This window comes from Hylaeus anthracinus, unplaced genomic scaffold (assembly GCF_026225885.1).
Source record: "Hylaeus anthracinus isolate JK02 unplaced genomic scaffold, UHH_iyHylAnth1.0_haploid 0, whole genome shotgun sequence".
Lineage (NCBI taxonomy): Eukaryota > Metazoa > Arthropoda > Insecta > Hymenoptera > Colletidae > Hylaeus > Hylaeus anthracinus.
In genome coordinates, this window is record NW_026533254.1 from 14,168,642 (window position 1) to 14,188,483 (window position 19,842).

At 45.3% G+C, this 19,842-nt stretch overlaps 2 protein-coding genes across 3 annotated transcripts in view; one reads left to right on the forward strand and one right to left on the reverse strand.

The window, feature by feature from the left end:
• The window catches only part of LOC128888808 (protein tiptop), a 143,863-nt gene extending 126,839 nt beyond the window's left edge, over window positions 1–17,024 (reverse strand). The window contains exons 1-2 of one of the 2 annotated variants that reach the window (XM_054145953.1): window positions 16,850–17,024; window positions 15,395–16,018 (exon numbers count right to left, since the gene is read on the reverse strand). Coding sequence is in view for 1 of the 2 variants with exons in the window: in XM_054145971.1 (XP_054001946.1) it covers window positions 15,395–15,434 (40 nt within the window). In the remaining variant the exon portion in view is untranslated. Of the gene's footprint in view, window positions 1–15,394; window positions 16,596–16,849 lie in introns of those variants that run through there. The other variant, XM_054145971.1, reaches the window with a different exon arrangement.
• A 1,591-nt stretch (window positions 17,025–18,615) lies between these two features.
• LOC128894429 (zinc finger protein 729-like) overlaps window positions 18,616–19,842 on the forward strand; it is a 49,264-nt gene continuing 48,037 nt past the window's right edge. The window contains exon 1 of the mRNA XM_054156159.1: window positions 18,616–18,698. The gene's annotated coding sequence lies outside the window, so the exon portion shown is untranslated. The remainder of the gene's footprint in view (window positions 18,699–19,842) is intronic.

The following is a 19,842-nucleotide window of genomic DNA, read 5'->3' on the forward strand; positions in this document are numbered from 1 at the left end:
CGCTCGCTTATTCGCTCCTCGACGGTTAATCGTGAATCACCCAGGGTACTTCACTTCGTTTTATTTACGAGAGTTTTATTATTACTTTATTTCGCTTACGTTAATTTTACTTCAATCCTTCTCATCTTATGGAAATTGTATTTTCGTTTTATTATCCGAGCGAGAGTGTCAACTTGCTTTGCGTAAAAGAATTGTACTTTTCCGTATTGAAATTTGATTTTTCTTTTATTTCATTCGTTTACTTTAAGTTATTACCTACAAGATCCGAAACCATACCTAAATGTCTAAATATCTACTGTGACGTAGAGAGATGAAAAGGCAAGAAGCGCAAAAAAAAATGTTGCGTAATACGTGTATTTAAAGACGATCAAAAGATATCGTCCAGAAGATTCGAAACCGTGGAAACGTAATGGCACTCGTGGACGGGGGACAGCGTCAGGTAAAGTAGCGAACGAAAGAGGAGCAAAGAATGGCGGCCGAGCGGAAACTCACGCTCGAATTCGGTAACGAAGCAAATGACGCGGACAGGGACGACGCGCTTCGAGTCGAGGTTCAAGGAAACCAGGGAGAAAACAAATCGGAATCTTTAACGGTGCTCGCGGCCAGACGGATTTGTTGTCGAGGAAACTTTAATTGGTTCTCGAATCCCAACGATTAATTAATCTTCGATTGACTCTCGACTACTAATGATTCATTACCGAGGATCTTCGGCCGTGTACGCCGGAGAGGCACTCGACGCGAAGGAGGGAGGAGGATGGAGACTGGTAATCGTCGCGACTTGTTACCTCGAGGTTCAGAGAGAGCCGGCTCGATAACGGTTGCTTATTCGGACGAATGTACACGTCACTTTTGTATTATTTTTAAATACTATATAAAAGTGAAACTGATGAGTTATCACGACACCCTATAATCAGAAACATTAATATTTTTAAGTTGGAATATTAGAGGGACCAAAAAGTAATGTCGTTACTGCGAACGTCGATACTTATTTACAATTCATCGGCTCGTTGTGTACCAATTGATTTTTATCGATCATGTATTGAAAATTTGCAAACTAAATAGATGTTTATGCATCGATGGCAAACGAAAATATGAGGAAATCGCAGGAGATACGCAGATAAAGGGCTCGTTGGAGTCAGCACGTAGACAGAGTTTCCGAGAAACGGGAGACGGACAGAGTCCGTACATCGTCGGTGTCCTGTGCAACGCTATAGACTCATCGGTGACAGGGCGACGGACCCTGCCTTGGTGCTCCCGGTTCGTCCGATGCGGGAGAATATCGAGGAAAAGTGTGGACTGGAGATGCGGTGTCGCGAAGGGATAGGGTACGATGCAGCAGCAGCAGCAGCAGCAGCAGAACGAGACGGAGAAGGAGAAGGAGAAGGAAAAGAGGAGGAGAGTTGGTATCGGTGGTAGTAGGAAGAACTGGTGGTGGTTGACGAAGAGGACGGTGGCGTTCACCAACACTGGCGAGGTGCACCGTTTACGTGAACGATACAGTGGGGTGAGCGAGTTTGGAGTGCGGATTCGACGGTGAGGCGAAGCTGTCCATCTCGCGGCACGTCGCGGTAGAATGGAGTCGTGGAGTAGGTCGAGGGGTGGGTGGACGGTCGAAGGTGGAGAGAAGGGTGGTAAAATGGGGGAGGTTGGAGGTGGGTGTTTGAATGGGGTGGGTGGTAGCTGTCGCTCGCCCGGGCAGCAGACGTCTTCTGACCCGGCCGGTGGCTCAACTCGACTCAACTAGACTCTGGTTGCTGGCAGGAGGCAGCAGCCGGAGAAGGAGCAAGAGCTGGAGGCGGGAGGGGTGGCGGTGGGTGGGTGGGTGCGCGGGGGTCAGGGGAAAAGGAAGGTTCGCGGAGGAGACGAGGGCAGGGATAGAGAGGCAGGGTGGGTAGGTGATGGCGATGGCGAGGGGTGCGGATGGTAGGTGCATTGCTTTTCACAGGAGAAGGTGGAGGAAGTTGGGGTCGTAAGGGTGGCAAGCGTATCGATCCGGACGGAGCTTGGCTGACGGCTGACGAGGCCGTCACGCGAGACGAGTCGAGTCGAGACGAGACGAGACGAGACGAGGCTAGACGAGACGAAACGGTCGGACGGACAGACGGACAGAGGAACGGACGGACGAACGGAGAAGACCCCACTCTACGAACTACCCTTCTACCCCAGGAGTCTCGTGGAGGGTCGCGGCGTCGGTGTGGATGAAGCAGGCGAGCTGTAGTAGACTCGGGGGAGAGGATGTAGGAAGATCGCGGCGACCGGAGGACGAAGGACGGAGGACCGAGGGGCCACGAGGGAAACTCGAGAGATACTGCTTACTTCCCCTCCGGGGCCCTCTCGTTGCGAAACAGTACCTAGATTGTACGTGCACGGCCGAATAGCTTGGCCACTGTACCGCGATACCGTGCTTCCCTTCCTACCGCCGTACTTTTCGCACATCCATGTGGATTCCTCTACGTGCTGGAGACGCGCGAGTGTGCGTCTTATGCTTCGCTGTCCCGTCCGTCTCACCCTTCGAACGCGGTTATACACGCGTGTGCGTTTACGAGTTTTGGCTCGGTATTCCACCCAGCCTTCCATCGAAGACTGGGCAAACTTCTGTCTTGCGACCCGGAACTCACGGTGCTTCGGACAACTTTTACGAGGACGATTATTCTTCTTAATGAGAGACGCGATCGTCCGTTCACCGCGGCCCCCTCGATTGACAATCCGAGCCGTTACGATCGGGGCTGACGTTTTCCCAGACTTTTCCTCTCGGCTGGGGACCGTAATACAGCCTTTTCAAGTCGCGCGTGATTTTAGTCCGAGCGGTTATAACAAAATTTCTGTCTATAGTCTATTATAGAAATTTGTCCAAATTAAACGATACGTTTGATGTTTCCAAATCGATGTTTCCTTATAAATATGTACACGAATAAACTTTACACGCGTATATATTTATATAGAAAAATTTAATCGGAAACATCACGCCTATCGTTTAATTTAGACAAACTTTTTTAATTAACATAGAAGCTACGAATATTTATGGGACTGACTGTAGATAGAAATTTCAAATATCAAATAAAAAATGAACAAATCATTGTGAAATTCGTGTTAATCGAATAGAGGATTGTCCGACTGACCGTCGATCGGACGAACGTGACGGTGTTCTTATTCGTTATGTTATTTGAGTAAACATTCGCCTATCTCTAAGTAAGACACGGGCCTATATGGTAACACACGTGCACCTGGTCGACCGCTCCTTGATTACAGGACAATGCTTTTTACCATCTCTATCAAGCTGTAGCGCGACAGAAAGTCGATAGTATGTTCAGCAGCCTCGGTCAACAAACACGAAAGAGTAAATTGGGCGTTAACCCTTTCTCTGCCCCGGCGCCCGAGGCTGTCTCTCGCACACTTCGCTCCGAAATTGTAGACTGCATAATATCTACACTTGTTTCGGTAAAAAATCAATGCACGTGCAAACTTAAGTAGGATGAATGTAAAATTGAAAACTGATAATACGTGTCTTTCAAAAAATTGGAGCATACGTTCGATAATTCTGATTTTATATAAAATTATTATATCATCTGTCATCTTCATGTCCCAAATAATAATTCCCTAAAGAGAGAACCTCATCGAAGCCCGGTTGGATTGACTTTGATTGATCTACGTACTATATATGTGTATCAAATCCAAAATGGTCTCATTTATTAATCATTTGCAAGCTCCATGATTGAACCTGGCATATTTATAGACCTAATGCAACTGAAACGTGAGAGTCTAAGTGCACCTATACCAACGCTCGCTTTGAGACCAATAAGGACCAAATATTGGTCCCTATCTTTCTTACATTTTCATGCCTCTCTGTCAACAATCGCAAAGTATTTGCAAAGTAATCACTGGCCGGACTAAGAGTACGCGGTGCGTCAAGTTCACCTCGCGGCAGCCAACGATGAACAGCGGCGTTTGCAGCCCCCACTTGAGCGAGCCACGGACTGCGTCGCTTCCGTCTCCCCACTTCCTTTGCCAAGTTCCGTTTTCCTTCTCCGCACCCTCGGACAAACCCATCTTCGCCCTTTTACCCACTCACCCCAATCTGAATGAACGTCTTCGCGAGTCGCGTTTCGTGCATTACTCGCGGTTCGACGCTGGGGTCGCGATTTAGTTATCCGTGGCGGTCCGTGAATTCGAGTGGTTGAACAGGTAGTTTGCCAAAAACCGACGCTATTATCGCGTTCACTGGCAAACTAATAACCGTGAAAATTTCTGCCAGGTTAAAATCTCGCATCGAGGCAATCGGAATCTTTGTAATTTTCGACGCTTTTTAAAATCACTTTTTTTAATACAAGAAGCTCTGACGATGAAGTGAGATCCACTCGTAATTGAGGAACATAGAAGTACGAACACAATTTCGCTCGTAGAAAGTGACGGTGTAGCTCGATTATTCATTTTTTTGTTACTTTGTGCTTGGATACGTGAAACACTTTCTACCTAATTGGATACCTGAAACAGTTTGTCCTCGGACGTGTGGCATAATTTGAGACAATTTCCTGTTTAGATGTATGAAACAATTTCTGTTCGAATATGTGAAACAGCTTTCGTTCGAATATAAATAGTGAACAAATATTTAGAAAATAGAGAGTATCCTAAAAATTCATAAAATATTAAATGACTTTTTTCGGACGATCACCTACAGGACACTTTAACAGAATAGAACAAGGCAAAATTACACGATATGAACATCTACTTAAGAAGAACACTAGATCCAACTGCCACATTTCCCCTGTGGAGTCTGTCTTCCTTCTCCTACTGGAAACCTGTTTTCGTTCTTTCTCCCAATCTGAATGAGCGTCTCCGCGGTTCTCGTTTCGCGCATTACTCGCGGCTCGACGCTGGCGGTCGCGATTCAGTTATCCGCGCGGCGGTCGGTGAATTGGAGCGGTTACACAGGTAAGTACATACCCCGAGGGAGCTCGCGAAGGGAAGAAAAGCCGTGGAGTCGACGGGGTTTGGCCCCGGGTGCGTGCGGGGAATGGCCGAGGCAGCGGGGGCCAGGGAGGAGGAAGAGGTCAAACGCACTACCGCCTCCGCCTGCTTGTCCGCGAGCGTAGCCGCAAAGCGAGCGTTGTCGCAAAGGCAAAAGGCTCTCGCCGCGTTGCAAAGGCCAAACACCGAAAGTCACTTAAGCGTGCCGGCACGTTCGACGCCGCGACGGCAGCGGTAGTTCGTTTTCGAGTGGCACGGCGTGTCGTCGCCGCGAGGACACGCCGTTGCGTTCTCCACGGCCGATCAACGCCCGTGGCGGAAAGAGAATCGAAAAAGGAATTCGTAAGAAACGCCTTCCCCTCGACGATTCCGATCTCCTCGACAGCCCTTGCGAGTCCTCCGCGATTCGTTCTCCTTCCCGCGCGTCGGTTATACACGAGGGGATGTCGACGAGTAAAGGAAAATTTTTAATTTCCTGCACAGGTAAGTGGCGACACTGTCTTTCGATGGAAGACAGCCTAAAGGCACGATAGGGCAGAGTTGAGAAGGTAACTTTTGGTACTCGGATCGAAGTAGTTGGGAGTAGGTGCAGGGTGGCTGGGTGAAGGACAAACTGGAAGTTGTTTTGGGGTGCCTTCAGGGACTAGAGGAATGAAATTTTTGGTGAAATCTAAAAAATTGAGATGCGCTCTAATACTCGCGCAACTAACACCTGTAATCGGGAGCGTACGATCAACCCCTTGTTGATTTTTGAACGAAGTTCGTTTCAGAAGTTAATTACGAAAAGCGATTCAAGCTCTCTTTACTCTGTTTTGTATTGTGGATAAAATCGCTGGATGAAAATATAATCGGACTTCTCGGAGCATCCAAAACTCATACTTGTTGGAACAGATCAAATATTAACAGGTCACGTAGAAATTATAGCATTCCTGTATCAAAAATAAAACTTACAACAAAGACAAAACGGTGGCCTCGATTCGTACCAACGAAACGTTGCAGTGAATTTCACAGGTGTCCACCCTCTCCGTGTTTAAACAAACATGGTTCCTTTAAAAAACACTCTTTACGCGAGGGCTTCCCCTCGTAAATCGGGCTCGGCCGGACGGGCGCGTCGATATTCGAGGATCGCCGCGAACAAGCGTCTTAGCTGCTATTTCGGCTGATTTATTCCCGAGTGAGGATCGAGTCAGCGTATCTCTCTATAAGAATAGCCGCACGGGCGCGGATTTATTTCGGAGTATGGACCGGCGATATACATCTCACTCGACTGTTTGTCAGGAGCAACACCGTGGAGCAACAAATCCACCCGGTAAACATAAAACAACGGGTAGTGCATCGGGACGGTACGGATACGCCTTTGATGTGCTGCCACCACCCGCGAGCGTCTCTAGCCAGTTCCTTTATGGCAGCCATCGGGCATCTGTCGTACCCGCCGTCTTTTTCCCCGGCTAATTTATTAGCGCCGCTTAGAGAATGGCGCGGAGAAAGATCCGGCAGCAGGCGCTAGTTCCGAGGCAGCGACGGCCCGTTGCGTCTCCCATGTATAAATCGGGAGACGGATCAGTCGGATACAGCGACGCCGGTTTTACGAGCATCGAAAATAGGGTGAGAGGACGCCGGAGTAGAACGGACGCGTCCGTGCTCGCGTCCGACGCGATGAAAACTACTGTCGTCCCCTCTGCCCCCCCTCCCCCCCCTGTTAAATGATTCATTCCTTATGCGAATATCGACGCCTCGTCGACGATTCCAGTGACGAATCAACGGTAGCGGCGAACATCGTGACGATAGGGACCTCGTTGGTTGCTGGGAACCGGGGCTGGGGGACTCGTGAGCTAACCGAGGTTTGGTAATCAAGGTAGCCGGCACAGTACTGTCCCACATTGCGAAATTTCTACTATTCGAGGCACACCATTTAAAATAAAAATAAAACTCGAGCTGCACGGAATTACGATCGTATTACATATTCGGCTTCTAAATTAGTATAAAACACGCGCTAATTGCTTTTATTATGAAACGATTTTTTCATGATTATGCAATGTAGGATAATATAGTATAAGCAGTGTGGGATAGATAGTATAAGTAGGGTAAGGTAAAATGTGTAAAGCAGAATAAATTGTAAGTTGGAGCGTAGTGTTTAAATTATGATCTGTTTGCCGCGTCAGGTAAGAGAGCGTCACCTTATGTGCGTGCGTATGCGTGTACGTACAATTCCACTTGCGAACTATGTTACGTTACTTACTTAAATTTTTTAGTTTGTATTGGTTTCCCAACAACGGATTAGAAAATGGGTAAGCATGTATAAAAAGCTAAGCGGAAGGTGCAACAATCTTTCGTATATCAAACTCCAAGGAGTAGACGATCTTAACATTGTTCATCTTTCACTCGATACTTGAAATTTCTGTTTAGATGAGAATTCGCTCGTGTGTGCGTGGATGGAATCCATCCATCGACCAAGGCCGTGAGATAGCATCGACGAACGTTAGAAATGTTAAGTATCCGGCGGCGTTCCGGTGACCCGACTGCGTACGATGCAATCAAACTTGTAAAATATCTATTTCTGCAATACGTATTCTCGCAGACCCCGGCATCCATCATGCTTACCATTTGCATACGAGTGAATTCAAATGTTAGCCGAGAAATATCGTTGCGGCAAAAGATTACAAAACGTACACGACGAGGATTCGTCCGCGAAGTCTCATTTATCTCCAGATATACTGCTTTTGGCATATTTGCTCGTCGATGCGATATCGCGTGTAAATCATGGTCACCGGAAATAATGGAAGCCGATTAGAAAGCTGATTCGATGTACTGCCGCGCATAACGCGGAAACCTCGGCCCCGAATCTTTCACGCATGAATAATTCGTTACGCGTCGAAAGCGATTTTACATTTGTCGCCAATCTATCACCATTGTGCGCGGTCAAAGTAAAATTTTTCGCGGCAAACGCACCGTGGTGAACGCACGATCCACCTTCCATACTCTAACCAGAGATGTTCGAGTATTGCGACAAGATTTATCGACTTCGAAATCGATTTTCAATGAAAATTGTTAAAATCAATTCGCCGAGACAAGAATGTCTCATAAAAACGTACGTGGAAAATGACCGAGGAAAATCGTTTTTCCAGCTACTAACTACGTAAAATATCTCATGGTTATTATGGAATCTTAGATCTACGTATTCATATATAAGATATGATAATTACTAAAGTGATTACTGAATGCTACAACCGTCTCGTAAAGAAATAAGGTTGAAGTATTGTTTGGTTATTCAACTTATACGCGCGATACGTTTCATAATTGTACAATGTTAATAAAAAGCGTTGCTGTTTGAGTTATTGCTTCAGAAAGTATTTTAGAGTTCGTGTTTGAAAAGTTGACTTTCCGATTTTAAAGTTAATTAGGATGTGGTGAGATTCAAAGTCAAAATTATCAAGGTCGTGTCAAGTATCGTACGTTATTCAAAGAATGAATTTTGAATAATCGAAATTTAAAAAATGCACGTTTTCTCGGAGTTTATATTTATATTCAATATATATTACAGTATATATATAATACTTAATAGAATATTATTGAATTTATTAAAAAACAAAAAGGCCTCTTTCATGGAAGCTATAAGAATTTATAATCAAACCTAATAATATAAAAAAGACACAGTTAAACAGACTATGAATTGTCAAGCATTTGCCAAGTTTTAACGATAATTATCATTCTTGATTCGTAACTCGAAATCTATCCATCTCGAATTTGATCCTCGTTTGCCCTGGGTGCACTACGAAGGTCGTTCGACACTGGAACCGTGATGGAGGCTTCGGCATCGAGCTGGTAGAGCATATGCTGTCTCACAGCGTTTCCTCCGGCTTGTCCTGAAGCTTACGTTCGAAGGTCGCGTCGCTTTTTCCACGGGGTTGAAGGATTTATGACGGTGGCAGAGCGAGCCTTCGGATCCCAAAAATGCGTTCGGCATTGTTTGAGGTGAAAGTTTTGCGCAATGGGCGTCTGCTCGCCACGGGTCACCGAAGGTTTTTACTAAGATCACCAGTGAAATTTCTCCTTGCAAGGAGAGCAGGTATCTTTCAGGCCGCGTGTCCTACGGCGTCCTTTCCCGAGACGACGCGAGTCGTCGTAAATTTTTTGCTGAACCTTGCGTCAGGTAAGCGCACCAAGGGAGAGGGGAAACGTATTTGCCGGATCGAGGCTTCTATTTAAAAAAAAACAAAAAAAAAAAACAAAAAGGAACAAACAATCGCCTCGGTTGGCGTTAGTTCAGATTTGGTAATCGTGGAAAATGTTCTCGTCGGTGTTATTATTATTTCGGAAAAGGCTCAATAAAAATGAAGTTCTGTAAAGTTCACGTGGAGAGGAATTTGACTTCACATCGCTATAATACGGAGTCGATCGAGTAAAAGATGTGAAACTTGACCCTTTGCGCTCGAAATCTCACATGCGTGAACCCGAAGTGTACCTTTCTGATACACCAAGTGCTGCATAGAAGATCAAACTGTTCCAACTTAGAAGCAAAAAGCTTCGAGCCTCACCTCAAACAAAAACTCGACCACAAATCCTTGTAATTAAAATCTCCAGAGGTTTAAGAAACACCAAACATTAAAAAAGCATATTATTTTCAAAATCGTCTAGGGGTGTCAGCAGTTCGTCCTATAAAAAAGTCACATCGATCACAAAGGGTTACTCGCTACCAATGACCGAATAAAACTGCAGAGGTGAGGATCGATTCTTTTATGGACGTCGAGTTCTAAATATATGCGAAGCCGATGGACTTTGGCATTGAATAAATGAGACTCGTCTGGAGGCGAATCAATCATTTCCGTCATCCGGTTATCCCGGTTTCGTCGATGAGAGGCGACAAGTCTCGCGGCGGTTCGCGAACGAGGCGATATAGCGACGGTGTTCTGGCTCTATAATTCCGGACCTCCGAAAATATCCGGTAGCAAAGACGAACGGCGACCGTTTGGACGCGCGTGCGCGGACTCAAAGTACTCTTCCTGCTTTATGAATGGAGCCGTGGATCACGAGTTGCGGAGAAACGCACGGGAACGGTGGCCAACTCGATCGTGTCCTCCGTAGCTATTCCACCGACGTTTTATAATTAGCGCGCCGCTATCGAGCTCGTCCCGTTACGAACCGTAAATTCGTTTCCCTCCGAAGTAATCGAACAGAACCTATTGTCCCGATGTCCATGCCGTTGCCGATCCTCCAAGCGAATCATCAAGCTTGACTTTGCGCCAGCATGGTGGCTAACTTAACCCTCGGGCTCGTGTAACTTTCTTGTCAACGCAATTTATTAGATAACTCAATTTTTGTAGAAGTATTCTTTGGAAATAATTTTGGAGAATGTAGCCATTCACGGATATAGGTTTGTTTACCACTGTTTGGTTTCTTCTCAAATGTGGTCCATAAAGAAATCACAAGTTTTATTGCAGTGGCATTCATGTATGAAGCATTGATTCCATTAAATTAAAAGAAAAAGGCTGTATATGCGAATGCGTGTATGGATGCGTTAATTAGAAAATTATGAAGTCTGATATAACGACTTCTATATGTATTAGTGTAGAAATTAATTCTATGCCTTTGTATTGTTGACAGCCCATATTGCATGTACAAATTGTACTCTCAAGTATACAATTTCATATCTTGAAACAGCGAGTATTTCTCGGTTACATTGCAACAGAATAATATCTTTTTTCTTCGCGATATACTAGTCAAAATTCAATAAAATAATTACCAGAGAAACAATTATACCGCTGTTACATAATTTGAACGTGCCATGCCCTAAGGGTTGCAACGCCGCAGCGTAAAGCTTGCAATAAAGACTGCGAATTGATGTCACATTAAACAAAAGTTGTTTCGCCGGTTTCGTTATTTGTTTGCCCGCCCTGCGCACGGGATGTCTAAAAACTGCGCGAATTCTGCTGCGAAAAAGTTAATCGCGTCAACAGCTTTCTCTTGATCGTTTGGGAGAACATATGCAGGAACGCGACAGGCCGACTCCGGCGTCCGATCGAGAGATACGAGTGGATCGAGTTACGGACGAGTTTGATTTTTCGGATATCGAGGCGAGAAGATACCTCCAAACTGCACCTGTTGCGCCAGCTACGAATTTTCCTGATAAATAGTCAACGCGTTAGACTAACGCGATCTCGAATCGCCCGTCGTCCCTCGAGTCGATAGGACCGACGATAAATAATTCCACCTACCGAAAATCGATTCTTTCGTCGTATTGTTCGTCGTTGCGTCGATTATTCGGGCCCAAGAAGACGAAAACTAATCCTTCACTGCTTCGAGGTAAATTCAATTCGTGATCGGTCCGAATTGAATCGTTAACGAGGTAGAAACAGTTTTGTCTCGAAAATTTCTAAAATGAGTACCTCTAGAAAATATCTCTCGAAGAATAAGCCAACGGAACTTACTTCTGCATTTGGGAATATAAATATCGAACTCTAAATTCCTTAATTAATATCATTAATATATTAGCTGGATAAAGACAATATTATTTCAAAAATTTCAAGTATATAAACTCCTTAAAAATGTGGTCACGGTTAGGTATAAATATCCTGTCTAGGAGCACAAAAAATGAACAAAAAAATGTATTTATATTCTCATGTGTATGCATAAGTAACGAGGAAAATATATCACTGTTTGGCCATAAGAGTATCTTCTCCTTTGATACGCGAGATATCATGTTACGCGGCTTTGTATAAACGCAAAAGAAACATTCATACGTAGACAGGTCGTAACAACGGAGCCTTCGAAAAAGCATTGACGAGCTCGGGAAGAAGTCAATCACGAGCTTCTGAAAAGTGACAAGAAAATTCCTTTTTGCTCTGTTACGCATATCGAGAGTTATGTTTATGTAGATTTTTTTTAGCAGGACCAGACCAGCCTCTAACAGCAATCTTTTCCCAGTAATATATTGCTAATTAGCTTCCTCGAGGTAGCAATCACAAGCACGATCGTATCCTCGATAGACGATAGATCGATTCGTGCGAATCGACGTGTTTCTCGGATCCTTTCACCGAGCCATCATAAATTAAACGGAGAAATTAGCCCAGGCTGCACTGCTCGATTCGCTAAGCCTACGTTGTTGGGTCCTCGACCTATTCGCGTCTACTTTCGCTGACGGCATCATCGCGTATATCTTTTATATATTTATTTCATTTACAACCAAGATAAACGTCTTAACAGAACAATGTTACTGTTATTACAAGTTACAAGAATCCTCCTGTTTTGCATCGCAGATACGAACTTCCTGCGAAGATGGGCAAATTTCTTATCCTATTGATAATATCGATTAACGAATCGAAGATGCGCAAATTTTTCTGTATCGTTTATTAAATAGAAATCGGAATTCAAATCAGAAAATAAAATTATATTTCACGTCGAACGAATATATTTATTATCGTAGTAAAATTTGGCTTATCTCCGATGCAATAATTTTCCAAGAAGCGTAAGCAATTTTTGTAGAGGCAAAGTTGGGCACATAATTTGCCAGGAGCATATAAAATATATGTTATACTCGATCTGCAGCTGCTCTTCTGTCCTCAACTAAAGGTGTTAATTCTCAGAGTATAATATAAAACACGAAAGGATTATAATAAAAATTCCACGTTACTCGGGTGAAGCCTATGAATATTTTGAAAAATGTGACAAATCCTCCAATTTGCGCGCAGAAGTTGAAGAAATTGCTGAAATGTTTAATTTACGAACTGGACTGAAGCCTCCGCCACTTCTTTTTAAACTTCCATCGCTTTTACGATTACATTTGGAGTGATATCTTGGAATCACCGAATTATTATTCAAGTCGCTTCCTACGAACATCAAAGAATAGTGCTTATGGTAACTATCGAAGTAAGTCAAGCTGTACGGTATTAATCTAATTGACGTACATTATAATTAACTCAAATCCTGTACAATTCCAATTAACTATAACGCTCTCCTTCACTGCAAATCAAATTAATTTCTGTATCGAAGTGTCCAGACTATAAATGCATACACATCAGCGTTATCCAAACTACATACGTATGTCTCGCTCTGAACGCCAGGCAAGTGTTCCATGAGAAATTGCATCTAATGATTGAAGTATTTAAATAATACAAACAAATTTAGAATATTTTTGTGGCACACCACTTTCGAGCCGCTATAATTTTTAATATCGTGTTCCTTTTCAGCTATTAATCTGTCAGTACAAACTAATAATCAAGTAGACCGTGAAACGTTATGCTCTGACGAGCGTCGTATAAACTCTGTATCCTATAATAATATTTATGAGAATATAACAATACTTTTATTGGTGTCCGTAAAGAAGTAACAGTGTCGGATAATTTATTTCGTACGTTCGATCGTTCGCGAAACAATTGAAGAAGAAAACAAACAAACGATTGATGCGAATCCGACGAACGATGGAGAAACGTCAAATTTCGCGGTAAAAACGAGGTAGCGAGAGATCGAACTCGTTCGGCAGCTCCAGGCAGGGTCTACCACCGCGGAAGCTGGCGAAAAACTGTGGCGTTTACGGCGCCGAAACTCCGTAGACTGCCGTGGATTTATGTACGCGGCGGGCATTCGCGCGCGCGCACAACGAGATTTATCGGCGCTTGGCCGAGTTTCGGTAGGGCAAGTTGAGTGAATTGTAAATGTTTCCGGCAGAACTTCACCAAGATGGCGTCCTCCGCCAGGGCCGAGTTTGTTTACGCCTCATGGCTTCCCCACGTGGGAAAAGCAGCATGGCGCGCATCAACCTTTCAAACGCACGAATCATCTCGCCGTTTGACGGCTGCTCTTCTGCCAGCCGTCACGAAATTCTCCCCGTCGATTCCATTCCCCTCTCGATGTAATCGGACACTTTCCGTTATCAAAAATTCCAATCTTCCCTGTACTCATTTATTTCTTTCAAATTCGAGCTTCCCTGCTCGAGATATAATCCAACTATTATTTATTTCTCATCAATTTTCTACACAAATTAAGACAAATATCGCTATATCTAGGAGCATAACAAGCTTATCGTTATTTTTTAGCAGAGGTAACACCGACTCTCGTGCAAAAAAATAATATATATTTTTGCTCCAATTCCATTCGCCGTAAATTAAATATATTCGGTGAAAATTCTGTAAGATCTAGAATGCCGATACTGCGTGAACAAATTAAATTGCATCTCGTTTTTCAACGAAGAAAGTTTCCCGTATCGCGTAACTACTCTCAGATTAATCCATCGAGAACCGAACTCAATCGAATAAGTAACTGGGGCCTTTGCCACGCTCTCGGTTATTTGCAAGATTTTTACCGAACCACGGTCGATCGATACCGATTTACGTCGTTTCCGTGGAAATCCGAAACCTCGTGTTCCTCGGATACACGCGGCAGTTTACCGCGATAATTTCAGCGAACGGCATTCCCCGGGATCGTTGAAATTTCCTTCAAACTCGATGGAAGTTGCGTTAGGTTAACCAACGGCGTAAGAGAGTTTAACGTGCGCGTCGCGGATAACTTGTGCTCGAAACTCGACTGAAAATCGCATAACCGTGGGAATAAATAAGGTTGTCGTCGATTCCAAGCAGTCGAACGAGCAACGACGTCCAGGAGTCGATGAAATTTACCTCTTCATTAGCGAAGTTTCGCGGAACGCGTTAACAAACGTCGTTTCATCGGGAGGACGAACACGCATACTCGTAAAATTCGTTAGAATTACTCGTGAAACGAAGCGTGGCAAACACGTGGTACCGCGGCGCTATGCAGTCGACGACAACTATGGAACGTCGACGTAGCATGCCAGCGAGGTGCCAACGCAGGATTGTAAACAGTCTTGCATAGAAAAATTATTTTATAGTCACCGAGTGCTTCGAGAAACGTACACCAAAGCCGAATAACGGATTAACGGTGAGAAAATTCCAGCTACTGCCAACACTACAAAACCGAATATTGTTATATATATTAAAATAAATGTTACGATGAAGATGACTATCGAGGCTCATGTTAACCCTCTGTCGTATGAATTTGATTTTAACCTCTCATAAAGAAATTATTCTTGGCTACTTATGTACCCATAAATGGAGGTATTATTGATGATCGAACTTCTAGGTAGTCGCACGAGCCTCATTTTTATAGAATTCATGACAGATCGCATGCGATAGAGGGTTAACTTGTCATCGCGTCAAACATTCAAATATATAAACCTACTAGGTTTATCTATTTCTACTAATTGCAAATCGCAATTAACTTTCCATGGCACATTTTGAGTTGCTCCAAATCACCGTTAACAGCTCGGCCGTTATTTTGCTTTAATTTACAGCGGTGTACGTACTTCCGTAAACGGTTCGGCGTTTTCCGTGTCGCCTAATTCGAGTCGAAGCTCGGCGTCCCTGGCAACCGATCTAGGGACGATTCTCGCCGATAAAGGAACAGTAATGTTTGGACTCACATTTCATACGTTGCGGAGCGTGCTGTTTCCTTCGGGGCATCTGCGTCCTTCGAGGATGCTCGATTATCTGTGCGGGCTCCAGGTCTTCTCTCCTTAGACGCAGGCTTGGATCGGATTCGAAACATGTGACGGTCTTGTGTCGATATACTCGCTCGGAGATCCGTGGATCTTCCGCGGGAAACCCTGTCGAGGTTTCCCGGTTCCGCGCACAACAGTCACCCACTTGCACGTGTCCGACGAAGCACTACCTCATCGCGATCTCTGCGGATCGGTTTGTCGTCGGTGGTCCGACCATCCTCTACGTTCTAGGTTTCTCTAGGAGGCAGCCGGGGCACCTACATCGGCGCGAAACTAACCGTGAAGACACTGGTATCGTATACGAATCTGGGGGGCGGGTTTCACTGATGACACTTGAACCGCTCGCCGAGAATCCTCCAGTTTGCTAAATCCACTCACTCTGAATCTCGTAATCACCAATATTTCTACGCTTAACGCGTAATATCGTATCACTGTCGCATCTATCGAGGCACGGTATCGCAGCTTTGCTTCACTGTTTGAAAACGTAGAAACGCAGGCCCGCTCGTACAGTGATGGGCATCGGTTTGCATCGGGTATGCGCCGCACCTACGGATGATCCAAGAGAAAGAAACGTGAGATTTCCGGCGTCGGGTGGTGCGTGAGTATTCGCGCGTCGCGAGGGAAACAACCGGCGCGGTCGTTCAGAGGCAGTTCGTTCCTCCGCGGTTGAAAATCGATTCTCGGCACTTCGATTGCGATCACTAGGACCTGGCTAGCGCACTTTCGTGAAGAGAATCGCGAACGCCGTGGTAGATCCGGCTAGATCTGACGGACGCTGCGCGGGTGCTCGATCGCAACCGCGCATCCGGAGGAACGAGTCCGCTGATCCGGAGGATCCTTCTCCAGCGGGGATCCCGTGATAATCGCGCGATAAACTTGTCCGTGTTTGGGGACGCGTGCCTCGCGACGACGCCTAGCATCCACTCGAGACGCGCGCACGACACTCCGCCGTACGTACTTACGTTCGTACGTACGGAGTTACCGAAAGCTCGGCTCGGAGAGAAGGAAAATGGAAGAAAGCGAGCGAAAGGGGGGTAGGGGGAGGGTTGCGCGATCGCGTCTCTACGTACGCGTATACCTGGGGAGACCGATTGAAACGCGCAAGGGTGAAAACGGGAACGGAGCGGAGAAGAGATCGAGAAAGATAGAGGCTGATAGACCGATAGACGGATAGACACGGTGGGAGGGGGGCGGGGGGGCTGGTGGCTGGTGACGTCGGGGGTCGGGTGACGGAGAAAGAAGAAACTTCGGGTGAGAAGGGCGGCGGAGGGAGGAGGAGAGGGGGGGGGGGAGGGTGCAGAGGGCGAGAACGAGAACTTGAACAAGGTATAGAGAAAAGAAGGTGGAGGAGGAGGTGGAGGTGGAAGTGGTGGCTACCGTCGTTCGTGGATCGCGAAATCGAGCGGGCGGCGGTCCAGCGCTGACTGACTACGGACTGGCGTCGCGGCGGCAGGCCGCGTGGTGGGGGGACCCAGGAGTAGTAGTCCTCTTTCCCTCTCGACTCCTCCGCTCCGTTCTCGTTTCCTGGCTTGCCCGCTCTTCCTTGCTCCTATCTGCCTCTCCGTGCACTCTTTCTGGCTCCTCAGCCGTTTCTTCTTCCCACTGCACACTCGCGTTTCGCGTCCGCGTTCGTGTCACCGACGCGTACCGAGCCTCACGCTTCGCGAAACTGAACGAATCGGTCCCCCGTAAAATCGAGGGTGGGGGACACCGAGACGGAATGTAGACAGGGGAGGGGCCGGAGGGGGTTAGGGTTAGGGCGAAACGGGCACAGCGAGGCAGAGGTATGGACGAAATCGCGCGACAGAGAAGCGTCCTCCGTGACTGTCGGTTTTCTTCGAGGTATCCGAGGGGGTTGGTAGCCGAAGATAGCGGCGGCGCAATGCCAGCCACTCCACTGCCCGTTTCAATGCGATCGCATCGTGGTACGCGCGCACGCGTTACCCTTCGTCTTCGTCCTTCAACCCCCCGTGAATAAGACCGGGACGAGCTGAACTGCGTTCGAATAATTTTTATTTAAATCCTATTTATTTTACGTATTTATCGCACAGGTACGCGAAGGGGCACACGTGCGATAAACATGTGAAATAATATGCCGACAATCGTGCAGAACAGACGAGAATCGGTTAACACGTTGACCGCCACGTCACCCATATATGGGTGACAGTGGTTTTCACTCGAGAACAAAGAAAATTAATTCTGAATGTTAAGTATCAAGGAAAATAAATTTGAATGAAATTCTGAAACTTCGATGAAGTTGTACAAATAGATGCCGCAGTAAATGTTTGATTATGTAGTTTCCAGTAGTCTGGAAACGAAACTAAATCACAGTAGAAATTTTCAGGAGTATTAATCTACCAGTCAACGTGTTAAAGTGCTCTTTTTGATCTATCCTCGGTGGTAGACGAGGAATGAACATTCCGTATAGCGATTCATTCGCAACTTGCATTCGATTAACCCTTTGCGCTCGAGAGACGACTCTCAGTCACATCTTCACGTGATGCAGTCACCCGAGAGATGATTATTGGTCACTAATAAGTTTCACGTAAATCAACCAGCAACAATGTTTGTTTAAATTTAATTTCATTGAAACTTGAAGTGTCAATAAAACGATCTAATTAGAGATCTCATCTTCAAAGTCAATCTAAGCTCAGCATTCGTGGCAATAGACTGCTAAGAAAGCATCTCGAGTTGCTGGTAGATACCAGAAGAAAAGACCTCGAGTAATTCATTTTGTTTAACGTCTTTATCACTGGTGTAGTGTGCAAACGAGCCAGTACTTTTGCTACGTGTCTCAACTCGATCGTATAACTCAGACTGCAACTTTTATCCAACGAATCACGAATCAACGGTTCAGTATCTCGACGACGGTTCTTCTTTATCTTATTCAACATTTTTTTATACTTTGTCCATCACAAAATGGAGCGCGACGCACGACCAGGCCGAAAAAATACGACGAAAGTTCGTGGACGGGTCCGAGGGACTGACGCTGGACTCGAGAACGCAAGAGGTGGTCGAAAAAGGGGGCGGGGCCCCTAACTATATCGGCCCAGCGTCATCTGACGAGAAGGGGGAATCCCAGCGTTCGATTAACTCTGAGCTCTGCCGCGAGAGGCGCTGCCGCCTGGCGATATCGTTCGACCGTATTACGGCGTCGCGAAGCTGTATCTACGAGTTTCTCGATACTTTCGTCTCTGTAAGGCCAACGAACGTCCAGCCAGCTTGGGTAAGTGCACCATCGAACTCGTCTACTATCCAAATACGCCAAGTATCGTTGTTCGCTCGGTCCAGCGCGTAATCGATTCGATATCGAGCGAAATTGGAAGTTAACCTCAAAACTTGCAGCGGAGCTACGGTCTCGTTGTCGCAACTTTTCTCAGGCTTCGAATGTTTCACTTGAGGAACTCTCGATGTCTACTTCTATGTTAACTAGTGGTTGATTGCTTGATACAGAGATAGTAGTTTATTATGCGATTCAGAGGTATTACGCTTCTGAATGCTCAACAAGGGGACGTTATTACGTCCTATAGAGGCGGGTCGAACCAAAGTTTAAGTTAAGTCTTTTTAACCAACTTCGAAAAGAAGGAGGTTTCTCAATTCAACATGTATATTTTTTTTTATATATATAAGTCTACATCGATTTCCAAATTGAATAAAATATAAAACACGATTACTTCGTGAGATCCAGAGATATTCTTTATTAACATTCAAGACGAACGTTCTGTAAATTATTTTTTTTACATTTACACGAATTATTTTAATCCGCGTATCGCAAACGTATACGGTGTAAGATAAGTTGGATCTTAGGAAATGCGATCTTGAGGTTCGCGATCCGATTCTCCTCCAAGTTGAACCAAGTAACGGTCCACTCGTAGTCTACGTCGTATCCGTGATTGCGATCGTTACTCGATAACGAAACGTATCTTTCCGAAGAATCGATCGATCCCGCTACTCTATTTCCATCCTGCTTCGACTCGAACCTAGGAACTCTTCTCGCTGAATTACGCGATAAACGATTTGCAGGAGTGCCAAAGAGTTTCGATGTCTGATTCGAAACATTTCGACGAAATCCAATGATTACTGAGTAGTTCGTAATCGTGATCAAGCAGTGACAAATAATCTCTGCTAATATAATTTACTCGACCTGATATAAAAAAAGTATTATATTAAGGTTAAGAAATATCAGAGATGATATTTATCATGAATTCAAGAATCTTCCGATCGCGCAGATTCCGCACGTCCATAAAGTCGATCCCGGAATAAATAATTAGACACGATTTGCTCCGAAAGGTTACAATTTATCGATTTATAATTGGAGTCCGCGATTATAACAAAAATAATTAATAAGTAATCGCTGTTTCACTCCGATT